The following is a 15,104-nucleotide window of genomic DNA, read 5'->3' on the forward strand; positions in this document are numbered from 1 at the left end:
AAATCCTGAAAACATAACCTTTTGGTGGCTCTTGAGGACTGGAGTTGGGGAATATTGCCTTTAAATTGTATTGTGTTGCACAAATATTTGAAAATTATATATGAATTTACCGTAGCAGCTCAGCAGAAGGCCCCCGATTGTGCATGCATGGGTTATGAGGACACAATAGAGCCTCAGTCACATTCACCATGGCTCTGCTTTCTCAGACATCCCTGGATGTATCCTCTTCTGTATCCTCCTCTGCGCAGGTGCTAAGCAGAAGCTGAATGGATTCGGTGCATGCGCAGATACGGAGGATTTTGCTGCCTAGATCTATTAAAGCACAAAAGGTGTCCAGTCACTGTTGAGGATGTTTCCAGGGACGGGTTAGGAAATGGTTACATGGGTAACGTACTCAAGCTTTTCCTCTATGTAAGAACCACAGCTCTACAATGTTAATATACTTAGTGAAAGGGTTGTCGGACGTCTTCTGCCGAGCAGCCGGGGTATACCTAATATGTACAGATTGGTGTGCTACAACATTACAGTTTATGGACTCCAGCAAATATTTTTTTTTATAAAGCGGAAAGCTCCTTTAACTTTATGGGATTCTTGCCGCTGAACTTCTTAACAATGCCTGTTAACTGAAGCCTAATGATAATAAATTAAATCCAAGCAATTCCTAAGAAAATTAGTGACGGTATAAAAGAGTTTTAAAGTCTTTCTGAAGAACTTATAATGCTTTTAACTTGTATTGATCCTTTTGTTCTCTCTGTAATCCTTTTATGCCCTGTAAATATTTTAGAGAAAATTAAAAAGTCCCATTGCAGAACAACAATATTCCCTTGATATATAGTAGATTTACAGAAAAAAAAATAGCCTTTATCATCATGTTTACCATTAGCCTGGAAATAGATATGGCTGTCAATGGCCAGGTCCATTGGGCAAAAAGAAGAGCTCCTATCAGGGCAGGGTAACAAGCAGAACTCCTATCAGGGCAGGGCAATAAGTAGAACTCTTATCAGGGCAGAGCAACAAGCTCCGCTCCCATCTGGGCAGGGCATGAAGCAGAGCTACCAGGGCAGTGCAACTAGCAGAGCCCCTATCAGGGTAGGGTAACAACAGAGCTCCCATCAGGGCAACTAGGAGAGCCCCTATCAGGGCTGAGCTCCTATCAGGGCAGGGCAATAAGCAGAGCTCCTATCAGGGCAGGGCAAAAAGCAGTGCTCCTATCAGGCCAGGGCAAAAAGCAGAGCTTCTATCAGGGCAGGACAACTAGTGAAGCTCCTATTGGGACAAAGCAACAAACAAGAGAAGGATTTCGGTTGTGCCTCACACCAGACATCCGTAGCAGCCATGGCATCAGGAATGGTGTGAAATTTGGTACCCTTGAGGTGTTTCTTCAGGTTTGGAAACAGATGATAGACGGAGGGAGCTAGATCTGGTGAGTAAGGTGGGTGGTCAACCAACTGGAAGCCTGTACCTCCACTCTTTTGACCGCTCCTTGTTTTCAGGGTCATACAAATAAATCCAGGTTTCATCCATAGTGACCGGTCAATCTAGGAAGTTCTTATCAGTCCGGAAACGCTGACAAATGAACCAGGAAGTTTTCACTCTCATGCTTCTCTGATCTATTGTCAAACATTTGGGGACCCACTTTGCAGATAGCTTCCTCATGTCCAAATACTTATGGATAATGACTCGTTCACTGGAAATCCCAATTATGTCTGCAATTGCTTTAGCTGAAATTCGTCGATTCTCCAGTATGAGATTGTGCACAGCATCGACGATCTACGGAACAACATCCACTCTCGGTCGACCAGGACGCTCCTCATCATTGGTGCTGAATTGGCCCGGTTTATATTTGGCAACCTAGTTCTTAACTATGGAATATGAAGGGCATTGATCCCACAATGTGTGCAACATATCACCATGAATATCCTTCGTGGACTTTCCTTACAGAAACAAGAATTTTATCACTCCTCTGCTCTCAGTTGCTGTGAATATCGCATTAGACTCTGCCATTTTGTTTTCCCGCGTGCGGGAAAACAATCATATATTAGACACATACGGCTTTCATGTGATGTAACATTTGTTACCATAAAAACAAAAAAACACAAAGCCAAAGACTTCTCAACAGCCCCTCGAAGTTCCTGCAAAATGTTGCCGTTCAGTTTGCAAATAATACCCCTATACAGTGCTAAGTATTACAAAATGGGGTATTCACATCTCCAAGATCCTATCCCTATATGTAGTAGGTGTAATAATATTAGCAATGGATACCTAAACTTCTGCAATGCCCTGCACATGGGGTAAGTGACGCAGCTAATCGGGAGAACTATACTACATTTCTAATTGGAGGTATCTGCTAATATTATTAGTACACCCAGTACATATTGGTATAGGATCTTGGCGATGGGAATACCCCTTTAAGAGTTATGGTCTGTTTATTCTAGGTGATAAAGGCATACCTAATTGCAGTTCTTCTCTGGGGTCCTCAGAAGCTGGGGCTCTGGGTAGTTGCGTAGCTTACCGCCTCCTAAAATCAGCCGCCCTGTCATTTACACTTATTATAGAGACCAGGATGTCAGCTCTTATCCTGAATTTGCTCCTAACATATACAGAAGGGAAAATTCCAACAAAGAAAAGTGAAAAGGTGGCATTCGCATAAGTAAAAAGTCCTTTATTTCTTTCACAGCTTAAAAAGCAGTGGGTGAGGGGATGTGGGGACGTGCGGCCCTGTTGAAGCGTGATCGCGGCAAACTGGCCGCTATCATCCTCACGACTCCTGCATCCCCTCACCACTGCTTTTTATGCTGTGAAAGAAATAAAGGACTTTTTATTTCTGGTGAGTGCCATATCTTTTCACTGCTCTTTGTTGTATTTTGGTTATATGGCTGTGGTAGAGCACCACCTTTTTGACCCCAGAATATCTGCTTAGTGGAGCTTTTTACACTGTGTGTGGGCCAATGGTGCCAGACTGTTTCTATTGTTTGACATTATTATATGCAGAAGGGTAAAGTTGTACTGATTATATAATATCATCATGTACAAACATATACATTTTTTAAATAGTTGATAACTAATACTGAGCGTCTATAAATTGACTCTGTCAGCAGATTTCTGCAATGTAACCTGAAGACCGCATGCTGCAAGTGTTAAAACAGGGACTTCAGCCCTGTGTCTCTTATCTCAGTCTTTTTTTGTATGTTAGCTTAAGCCTCTTATCTTTTTCATTAGTGGGTCTAAAGGCCCCTTTACACACTGAGACTTTCTAGGGATCCCACCAGCGATCCCAACCTGGCCGGGATCGCTACAAAGTCTCTGGTGAGCTGTCAAACAGGCAAACCTGGCCAACGACGCAACAGTGATCCGGACCTGCAGAACGACCTAGCTAGTCATTGGGGACGTTGTAAAGCAGCTTTTTGAAAGGGAAGTCGCTAACGAAGTCGCTGTAAAGTCCCCTTTACACACTAAAACTTTGCTGCACAGCGGGAAACAAAGGAACAAAGAATGGTCCTGAACGATTTGTAGCGATCATCAACTTCACAGCAGGGGCCAGGTCGCTGCAATGTCGCTGGGGAGGTCGCTATAACGTCACAAAACCGGTGACGTTACGGCGATGTCGTTTGCGATGTTGCAGTGTGTAAAGCCACCTTAAGTTATAGTCCAATGCCACCCCCTCTGTGATTAGCAGCTTCTGTCTATGGAAATATACACTGAAAGCCTGGTGTGGGCAGGGACAGCTCTCTCAGCAGTGGTGCATACAAAATCTCAAATCTTTCACTGTGTCAGAACGGCTGTGGCTACTAATCTAAGTAATACATCATTGAAGTCAGGGTCTCTTTGCCTACATCATGTTGCTCCCATATGAGGTAGCAAAAACCTGCTGACAGATTCTGATTAATCTCTTTAAAGTATGATTTACTATTTTCTGACTATTTTTATATTTAAAATGTTATTTTGAGCTTTTTTATGGTTTGCAGCATTTGCCAAGCCACAAGAACTATGCGGACCAATTTTCATCAAAGTGGAGACAGCTCTACCCTATAAATCTGCCAGGACTTTATGACTACGATGCCCTTATGTGAATTAAAGTGATTGCGTATAGGTTTTTTGTTATTTTTATTTTTTTTTTTTACAGAACATATGATATGCTAATAAATCTAACACCGTTTTACACATGATATGCTTGAAGCCTTTTATGTTGATGTTTATTATCCTATATTTCTTCGCACAGGAGCAGACTACTTGGGCTTGTTTAGCAGCTATGGCCATTGCAAATAAAGATATGTCAACGGCCGAAATCGCATATGCAGCAATTGGAGAAGTAAGACTGGATACATAATCACTCCTTAAATACCAGTGCTATCTTGATGAACGTTTATGTTTTCTGCAGCGTCTATTATTTTTCTTGCAGATTGATAAAGTTCAGTACATAAATTCAATTAAAGATTTGCCATCAAAGGAGTTGAGATTGGCTCACATCCAGCTGTTCAGTGGGAACTTTCAAGATGCTGAGGCCATTATCCTGCAGGCTGGCCTTATTTACCAAGCCATCCAGCTCAACATTGACTCCTACAACTGGGAGAGGTAAGACAAATATAGATAGGTCATGTCAGACATGTGTAGACGCTATATCAATGGTCCAAAAACATCATCATTGGAAGAATTTAGGATTTTCTCCAATAGATCATTTGATTATTAACCCCTTCCTTCTGCAAACCGTTTTCATTTCTATATTTTTTTTTTATCCCTGCCTTCAAGTGTCTTAGCCTTTTCATTCTTCTAGCAGCAGAACTGTCTTAGTACTCTTTTTTTTTTTTTTTTTTTTTTGTAGTATAAGTCAAACAGTGTAATGTACCGTATAATTGATGTATTTTACAAAAGTGTAAGGGTGCGTGCACACGATCAATGTACACAGCGTTTTGGACGCAGCATGCTTCAGCTGTGTACATAACGTTGCGATGTACAGGACAAGCACAGTGGATGGGATTTCTAGAAATCCCGTGCCCACTTTGCTTGTTTTTCCTGCAGCAAACACTGACCTGTGGTGCGGCTTTTCGAGCCGCAGCATGTCTTTCGTTTGCTGCAGTTTTGCAAGTGTCCTCCGTAAGAAGAACACAAGCGAGAGACCACAGCCCCCCCTAACACTGATTGCTGGTCCAGGCCACTGCGGTCTCCTACGTTCTCCTGCGGAGGAGACTCGCGGCTCTGTATGTCAGGACCCGCTGTGCCCTGGACGCAGTGAGTCCTGATCATGTGTACATATCCTTGGATTCTTTGTGGAGTATAGTGGGAAAAAAAATTCATTTTTTTATTTTTTACTTTTGCAGTTTTTGGTCGGTTTACTACTTTTACACAATCAAATCACTTTTAAAAAAGAAAATGGTTTGTGTCACTATTTTCTGAGAGAATGTTACTTTTTAAAGGGAACTGGTTATCAGATTTTTTCCTTATGAGGTGTGGCCACCACCAGTGAGCCTTTATATACAGCATTCCAGAATTCTGTATATAAGAGTCCAGTCCATGCTGTATAACGTAAAAACCACCTTTCTTTTATACTCACCTAGGGAGCAGTCTGATTCGATGGGTGTCGCTCGTCTCGGTCCAGCGATTCCTCTCTTCTTACGATCACCGTCTTTCTGCCCAGCCCTGTGTGCATGATGCGTCCTGTATCATTCACAGTGAGGCCTCCATTGCACTCCTGCGCATGCGCATTTTGATCTGCCCGGCTGAGGGAAGAGCAAAGTACTGTAACGCGCAGGTGCAAGAAAAGATCAAAGGCCGCATGCGCTTGCGCACTACAGTAGTTTGATCTGCCCTCAGCAGGGCAGATCAAAGTGTGCATGCGCAGGAGAGGAATGGAGGCCTCTGTGTGAATGACACAGGACACAACATGCACACAGGGCTGGTTAGGAGGACTGCGATCCTACAAGATGGAGGTGGCGCTGGTCGACACCAGTGACACTGACTAGACCATCCCTTAGGTGAGTATAATAAAGGTGATTTTTTTCGTTATACAGAGCAGCCTGGGCTCTTGAATACACAGTATTCTGGAATGCTGTATATAAGCGGTCACTAGTGGTGGCTGCAGCTCATAAAGAAAAAACCTGATGACAGATTCCCTTTAAGTTTCCCTTTGTCATTTTTTATTTCTTTTATTTGGGGTTACACATAGCTTTTATATTACTTTTAATTTCCATTATTTTGAGAAACAACCAATTCAGTTTCATCTTTTTACATACTTCATTATGCATGATAAATTAGATATTTTAATGGTTTGAATTATTGACGGCGATTCCAGTTTTGTTTTATTTACATATTAGCAAAAGAAGGCTCAACTGACCTTTTTATAATTTTTTTTAATATATTTTGACATTTTTAATCAGTTTTGTTTTTAAGCCCCTATAGGGAACTTGAACATACAATCTCTTGTATATTGTTCTGCAATGTTTCCATGTTCCAGTGTGTTGTGCCGATCGGATTTTTCCTAGTAAGCTGGCTCTTGCGCATTTAGAGTGAGATCCATCCTATGCGATTTCCACTCTACATGTTTGATGAAAATCAGAAAGGGTAAAGGAGTAATTCAGCTTCAGCAAATAAGTCTTGTAAACCATGAAAAAAATGGACTCACAGATTGTACGAGAAAGTTGCACAGCTTTTTATTAAATATTCAGCAAAAAACCCAACCACCAGGATTTTCCTATATAAACTAAAGCCAGATCCCAAATATACCGTTGTGAGATCGGATGTATACTTTTTGAAATATAGGCAAGTAAATTTGTGAAATGCACTGTTATTTGATTGACAGCAGCAACAGAATATCTAGTAAGTAGGTCAAGTTTTGCTAGTTATTCCCGCCCCTGTCTGCTGCCTATCCTTCCTCCCTCTGTCCTTTCTTCCTCCTTCCTCTCCCTATAATAACAGAGACAGGGGGAGAAAGGACAAGCAGCAGACAGGGCGGGAATAACTAGCAAAACCCAGCCCACCTATTAGATATATTCTGTAGCTGCTATCAATAAAATAACAGTGTATTTCACAAATTTTACTTGCCTATATTTCAGAAAGTATATATCCGATCTCACAACTAAACGTATGTTTAGAATCAGCATGATAGCACCAGTATAGCACTGGTTTTAATTTATATATGACAATCCTGGTGGGTGGTCCTCTTTAAATGTGGCCCCCCCCAAATGTTTACATATTGCACCATCATATAAAAAAGCAACATAAAGAGGCCTAAATATCCTCCAAAAATTAAGCATTTACTTACAGCAAAAAAGGGCAGCAGTTGTGCACCCCCAGGCCAAAACTAATACTCTAGCAGGATGCAGCTAAACCCCCACTAAGTGGAGGCATCACAGGTGCAGGAAGAGCAAATCACACACACACTTCCAAAACATGGATTTTATATATAGTGTAGGGACCTACAAGCATGAGGTCCCGTGACGAGGGTTGTAGGCTTCCGTATTTGGCCATAATACCAACTAAAACCCTCATATTTTTTCGTACAGGATGCAGTCAGGCCCCTTTCTGTAAGGCTAGTTTCACACTTGCGTTCAGCGGAGTCCGTCACTATGGAGAATAGCGCAGTCCGTTAACGCACTGCGCTATTCTCCATAGACTTGTATGGATGACGCACTGTAACGCAAGTGTCAGCGTTGCATCCGCCGGACGACGCAGCGTCGTTATTTTGACGCTGCGTCGGGCGGAAGGAACACAGCATGTAACGTTTTTTTGAGCAGCGGAATACTTTGGATTTCACTGCGTATGCTCTCTCTGGCTCCCTCCACCCGTAACCAGGGTACACATCGGGTAACCAAGGAACCCTGGTTACGTGTGCCGGGAGTCCGACACTTCCCTGCTCGGCTCCGCCCCCTCCCCACACTCCGTATGTATACACACACACAATCGCTCGCACGCACACACACACACACACAATCGCACGCACACACACACACACTCTCACACTCACTCACGTGTCCCCCAGCGATGCAGTCCCCGCGGCACTGACGTCCTCAGCCATGGCCCTGCTCTGCTCCACCCACCGCACTCCGCCCCCCGCTCCCGCCCCCCGCACACATTGCCGGCGACCGAACGATCAGCTGATCACCCGGCGGCCGGCTACTGTGAGTGATCAGCTGATCGTTCACAATAGTCTGCCGACGGTAAAACTGTAAAAAAAAGAAACGAATTGCGTTGTTTTGCAGCATCCACTATATGCAACACATCCGTTGCATCCGTCACACAACACAATGCAACGGATGCCGTTCAACGCAAGTGTGAAACTAGCCTTAGGCCTTGCATATTGGAGTTCCTGTCCCTGTATGGTGCACAGATGGAGTACGGCTTGGCAGCCCGCCTGATCTAATAGTATGGGCGTCACCTAATAGGCTGCGGGCTCAGCGCTCTATGCAAGCCATCATTGTGCAGTTTTATCATCTAGCAATCGCCCCCTCTATTTTTTTGGAAGTGTGTGTGTGATTTGCTCCTCCTGCACCTGTGATGCCTCCAATTAGTGGGGGTTTAGCTGCATCCTGCTAGAGTATTAGTTTTTGGGCTGGGCGATGTACACACTGCAGCCCTTTTTTGCTGTAAATATATTGCACCATCACACTGAAATCAGCTTGTGTAAATACAAGCTAAATGTTTCTGACACTAAAGGTCCAGTCACACTAAGCAACTTACCAGCGATCCCAACAACGATAGGGATCGCTGGTAAGTTGCTAGGAGGTTGCTGGTGAGCTGTCACACTGCGACGCTCCAGCGATCCCACCAGCAACCTGACCTGGCAGGGATCGCTGGAGCGTGGCTACACGAGTTGCTGGTGAGCTCACCAGCAACCAGTGACCAGCCCCCAGTCTCCTAGTTACAGCACACATCAGGTTAATTAACCCGATGTGTGCTGCAGCTAAATGTGCACAGAGCAGGGAGCAGCGCACACTGAGCGCTGGCTCCTTGCTCTCCTAGTTACAGCACACATCGGGTTAATTGCCTGATGTGTGCTGCAGCTAAATGTGCACAGAGCAGGGAGCAGCGCACACTGCTTAGTGCTGGCTCCTTGCTCTCCTAGTTACAGCACACATCGGGTTAATTACCTGATGTGTGCTGCAGCTACATGTGCACAGAGCAGGAGCCGGCAGCACAGGCAGTGAGAGCGGAGGAGGCTGGTATCAAAGGTAAATATCGGGTAACCAAGGACAGGGCTTCTTGGTTACCCGATGTTTACATTAGTTACCAGCCTCAGCAGAAGCTGGCTCCCTGCTCACTGCACATTAGTTGTTGCTGTCTCGCTGTCACACACAGCGATCTGTGCTTCACAGCAGGACAGCAACAACTAAAAAATGGCCCAGGACATTCAGCAACAACCAACGACCTCACAGCAGGGGCCAGGTTGTTGCTGGATGTCACACACAGCAACATCGCTAGCAACGTCACAAAAGTTGTTCGTTACCAGCGATGTTGCTAGCGATGTTGCTTAGTGTGACGGGGCCTTTAGGGTATGTTCACATAGGGCTTTTTGGTAAGCTTTTGCGGCATTTTTTAGCTTCAGATTTGCCTTGGTTTTATGCAAATCCATGCTAATAAAAAATGCTTTTTACAGTCCCAGCAAAGTCTATGAGATTTCTGAAATCTCATGCACACACAAACACCTGCACATCTTTTTTCCTGACTGTTTTGTCAAATACCTGCGTTTTTACTGCAAATTTCAAAGAATGAGCACGTGAATTCTTTGCAGCGTTTTTGCAACAATTTTTCATTGATACAACCCATTTTGTAGAAACAACGCACCAATAACGCAGATGACTCAAAGGAGATTTCCTGCCACAAGATCAGGTTTTGGTCAGGAAAAACTTACCGAAAAACCCTGTGTGAACATAGCCTCAGAGAAGTATAATATGTTATTAGTAGCACATCTCCTGTTTTCATTGGGTGATATGTGCTGCCGAGAATAATGATCTTTGTTCCGCCATAAACACTCAATGAATAAGCAGAATTTTGCTGGTTTACAGGGTGACTACTGACATGTTTATACCTATGAACTCTCGCTTGTATTGTGTGGCTAATGCACAAACACACATTGTATGTGTGATACACATACACACACACTTACACACCCACAGACAAGTGTATACACACATATGTATAACCAAAAAGAAGGAAAATGGAAGCTCACCATGTTGTCAATGTTCATATCATTCTGTGATCAGAATGGATGGGTGCCGGATCCGCTGGTATAACACTAACCAGATGCGTGGAAAATTGATGGTTGAAAGGTCGACACATCCATCCAATGTTTTAACTAAAAACCACTTTATTGAAAACCATTTAAACCAGATGATGATGTGACGCCCTGGCCTATCAGGTCGTCACAGGGTATTGTGCAATCTGCCCTCCCGCACAGTATCCACCCTCCTTGGTTAACGGATCCCAGTCCTCTGATGTTGTTAACAGCTAGTCCAATCAAAATCCTAGAAACACTTCCCACTTTGACCTACCAGACACACCATTGGGGGGCCAGAAGGGAATAGGGCCGCCCACATTGGGGGTTGGTGAGAAGAAAGTGAGGACATTGACAGTTGAGAGTGGAAGAGAGGAGGTGAAGTGGCTCTCGTGAGGAGAGGCCACGGAGGAGAGCTCCTGTATACTAGGTGGCAGACGTTGGTCTGGGCCTGGTAGGAGCTTGAAACCGGGTCGCATGGGACAGTGTCAAGGGGCACGGACTGCCGAGGAGGGCAGCCGGCGGCCTTGATCTATCACCGGGCAGGGGCCAGGGCACGACTGGGTACGTGGACCCCAGGCCGGAAAGTAGCTTCACGCGTTCCGGTAATTTACCTGACGGGGGTGAAGACTTCAAGTGTCATCCCCAACCCGCTCCAAAATCAGGGTACTAGCACACCGATGGGATAGGACTTTCCTACTACAGTCCAAAGAAATCCTACGCGTGAACCCTGAGAGCAAGCTCTCTCCGTTAGTCATACAGGTGAGCGGGACCCGGAGAGTTTCATACCGACTGGTCCAGTCGAGACTAAGGTGCCAGGGATAGGGCCACAGACCAACAACAACACCCGGGGCACGGATCCAGGCGTACTCCCCGCAAACTACGGTGGTGCTCAGAACTTTGGTTTACACGGTTATTCTGGGACTGAGTGAGTACATTGGAAACCCCCCCTGCACCTATTCCCCAACGGCACCCGATTACCATCCATCACCAACGGGCCCCGGGACACAAACCCCCTACCCATGGAGGGGTTAAACATCAGGCTGCCACACCATCGTCACCGGGCTCCCCAACGGCAGCGGTGGTCCCTCACATTACCACGCACCGTGGGTGGCGTCACAAACTTTCCAAAATCCCCCTGTACATATCTCCCCCTCCTTCTTTTAATCGAGTGGCCGCGCGACCCCCGGGTCCAGAGACCCCTCGAGCCACCGCGGATCTGGATCCAGATCCGAGCACCGGCTGCAGCCCGGGCTGCTCGCACGGGGCCGGTACAATGAAGCTTTAACATGATAAAACCTTAGCTTCATCACTTGGTGATGCACTTGGTTTCTGAGCTTTTTAGGCAGACATTGCTTGCTGAAGACAAGTCAGTGCTGTCAATCACCATTGAAGAAGGTGGAGGCATGCAGAGCTGGTGGGTGGAGCAGTGCGCTGGGCCTCTTGGACATACATTGGGCACACTAATTATATGATTGAACTTCAAGAGACCGTGATTACAGCACTAATTTTGAGATGATTATAGTGGATCTATCCCCAAGTGCTTAGTTTATTCTTTGTACTGACAGACTCTCTTTAAATCAAATACTTATCTATTCTGACATAAGAATTTCTTGTGTGTTTTGTCCTAGGGCCCTGGAGCTAGCTGTGAAAAACAAGACTCATGTCGATACGGTTTTGGCTTATCGACAAAAGTATCTGAACGACTTCAATAAAAAAGAAACCAACAAAAGGTTTTTGCAGTATGCAGAAGGCGTAAGTAGATTTTGCACAGGTTTGTGTTCTCTTCTCTTTGTGTAAAGAACAATATATACTACCAAGGAGCTGTACAAACCGATATAGGGATGGCCTCAGCACTTCCATTCCAACCTGGTAGGAGATGGACATTGTCTCGCTGAAATACATTGCTTTTTATCATATTCTGGATCTCTGACAACATATTCTGTAAATACTGCCGTTTTCATGTACATAATTGGATAACCCCTTAAAGTCTGCAGACTGTATATTTAAAATGGTTGGCCCAACATTAAATGTTATATTTATAGTATAGATTATTAAAATGAATAATGTTTTCTAATCATACAGGGTTTAGCAATTAAGCTAGTAAAGAGTTATGACATTTACTTACATTGTACAGTGTCACCTTGGGTTCAAAGCATATAGCAGGATGTATCACCACATTCTGAGCTGAGTGTTGATGACCACATAAGTCATTCTCCCATAATCAGTTCCCTGCATAGTAGTTCTCTGTTCCCTGCAGAGAAGTCAATAGAAATAGAAGTAGAGCCTCCGCTGGGGAAGGAAGAAAATTGTCAGCTGCCAGAGGGGGAAGGAGATCGACTATGACTTAGTCACTGATAACTTTAAACCGAGGTTACAATTTTACTGTATTAAAGGTAAGGTGTCGTGTTTTTTTATTTTTGTATTAATAATAGTGATTATGAAATCAAGTATTTTTAATACAAAATTTAACTCACTGTTTATTTTAGTTTTTATTTAATTTTAACTTTACTGAAGCACTGGGGGCTGCCATTATGGATTTGTTATTTGTAATGACAGTTACTCACCTCCTTTATGGCAGCCCCCTGAGCATAGCAGACCGTGGTCGGACTCCGACCCCTATGCTTAACATAGAGAAGGCGTCTGCTGTGAAATGGAAGCGCCCCCTGGGCTGTCCAGATCACAGCAGAGGGAGGAGATCAGCGCCATCGTTGTGCAGCTCACAGCGTATGCTGTGTGCTCCACTTTCCCCCTGTCACCTGCCGGGATGGATGGGGTGAGTAATTGCACCGTAACTGATCCTGGCGCGCTGCTCCCCATTCTGCTGTTCACCCCTCACACTCTGCCGCAGACCCCCCTCCCCCGCACTCTGCCGCGGACCACCCTCCCGGTGTGTGCTCACCTCGGACCTCAGCTGCTCGTACTGTGATTGCTGACAGGACAGGCTGCCGAGGGCGCAGGTCTGAGGTGAGTGCATGTGGCATTGGGATACAGTCAGCGAGGCATTGAGAAACAGTCAGTAGGTAGTGTGAGGCATTGGGAAACAGTCAGTAGGCATTGTGAGGCATTGGGAAACAGTCAGTAGTCAATGAGGGGGCATTGGCATACAGTGCGGCGCGGGATACAGTGGAGCACTATGCAGCTGGCCTTAGTGACACTTTAGACATATTAGGATCACTCTGTGGCCACCAACAAAATGGCTCCACACTGTGATCCTAAACTTCATTTTCTCTTATCCTTTTGGAAACATCCAGTTTGGGAGGGAGGTGACATCACACACAAAGGGGGTCAAGATTCTGCCCACTTTTACTGTAGTTGTAATGTGAGCTAGTTCTACAGTAGTTCTACAGTCGGATTTCAGCAGCTGCTCCCCCTAGTGTTTAAGAGTGGAATATATCAAATTTTACATTTTTTTTATATTTTTCTCAATTAAAAACAAATAGTTTTATTTAAACATACCATTAAAACATTAATATTTTATATTTTTTCATTTATTGAATTTTTTTTTTTTTTACGACACCTTCCCTTTAAGCCATTATGGTGACCAAGAACTGAAGTGTCCATTTGGCGTTGAATGTACACACCCGAAAATGTTTTTCTCCTTCTGATATAAATAAATAAACCATGAAAAAAATGAAATCTTAACTCCTTGCAGTTCACTCCATCCACTATTAACACCTACCCTTTCTAGAATACCGATGTCATAATACGCCCACTTCATAAAGAACGTTCCCAACACCAAAAAATATAGACTTCGTGTTCTTGTACTTGCTGTCCTGTCCCTGTCTGCTTTTATACTTAACCACAAAATATTTCTAGGAGGCTATTTTACACCCATGTACAGATACCTCATACATGCCAAGTGGCAGGACAGAAGGGGTTACCTAAAGATGAATTTTCAGGCGTACACTGCTCCCCTTCAGCCAGCAGACTTGGGTCGTTTGCTACTAAAGGTTGACAATTGAGATCAGCAAGAGACCTAAGGGAACAGAAGCGCTGAATCTAGCAATCCAGCCATCTTCAGAGCATATGAATATGCTGTAAAGTGTGGAGCCCGCTCATGCTGCGCACTATTTACCTAGGCAGCCGACATAGTCACTAGTAACCCAGGCAAAGAGCTGTACACTATACAATCACTGTTCTTGAAAATGGAAATGATTTTAAATGAGGGGTAAATTGCAAAGTTGCTTGTTTTTACAAGGGATTTGCAATTTTTCCCCTTTTGAGTGTTGACTCAAAGTTGATCCGTCACCAGATTTTACAATACAGACTGCATAAGTTACTATATAGATCTCCTGGAGCTGAGGATGTTGTGTTAAAAATCAACATCAGACCGAGTATTTAATAACCTTATGAAAGTTTCCATGACTAATAATAAATTAAGAATTTTGTGGATCCTTTATCTGCACTTATAAAATGCCCATTTACATTTCTGGATTATACATTCATTCTGACTTGGATTTTTAAAGTAAGTACACCAGACATGTCAGGTCTACGAGATCTTATAATCTATGACATTTGTATTGTGAAATCTTTGTTCTGGATTGTTAATGACCATGTCTGAGGCCAATAATCTGTAGACCTATGATATTGAACTTGGGGAAAGCTAGAGGATCTGTATGGTAAATGTAATTCATTCTGACAACTATTTTAGTGTTCAAGAGGAAACGAATCAATGAAAGTTGTAGTAATTCCATTTTTTGTCCACATTTCCACCAAACAAAGCCATGCATGATTCCCATTCATTTATGGGGCTGAGGGAGACAACAGAGTTTACTGCTCAGATTTTTAGGTCTACCCCAAAGACATAGAATAAAGCAGCAACGCACATGCACAACCACGCCACTCTATTCAATCTGTGGGGATGCTTTAAATTGCTGATCATTGCTCTGACTTCTCT

At 44.1% G+C, this 15,104-nt stretch overlaps 1 protein-coding gene and 1 long non-coding RNA gene across 2 annotated transcripts in view; one reads left to right on the plus strand and one right to left on the minus strand.

The window, feature by feature from the left end:
* The window catches only part of IFT80 (intraflagellar transport 80), a 238,569-nt gene that overhangs the window by 217,357 nt on the left and 6,108 nt on the right, over nucleotides 1-15,104 (plus strand). Inside the window, exons 17-19 of the mRNA XM_075340671.1 lie at nucleotides 4,220-4,309; nucleotides 4,400-4,572; nucleotides 11,836-11,959. Of these exons, the coding sequence (XP_075196786.1) occupies nucleotides 4,220-4,309; nucleotides 4,400-4,572; nucleotides 11,836-11,959 (387 nt within the window). The remainder of the gene's footprint in view (nucleotides 1-4,219; nucleotides 4,310-4,399; nucleotides 4,573-11,835; nucleotides 11,960-15,104) is intronic.
* LOC142296725 (uncharacterized) overlaps nucleotides 1-15,104 on the minus strand; it is a 303,374-nt gene that overhangs the window by 123,302 nt on the left and 164,968 nt on the right. The gene's annotated exons all lie outside the window — the stretch shown is intronic.

Source organism: Anomaloglossus baeobatrachus, chromosome 3, assembly GCF_048569485.1.
Source record: "Anomaloglossus baeobatrachus isolate aAnoBae1 chromosome 3, aAnoBae1.hap1, whole genome shotgun sequence".
Lineage (NCBI taxonomy): Eukaryota > Metazoa > Chordata > Amphibia > Anura > Aromobatidae > Anomaloglossus > Anomaloglossus baeobatrachus.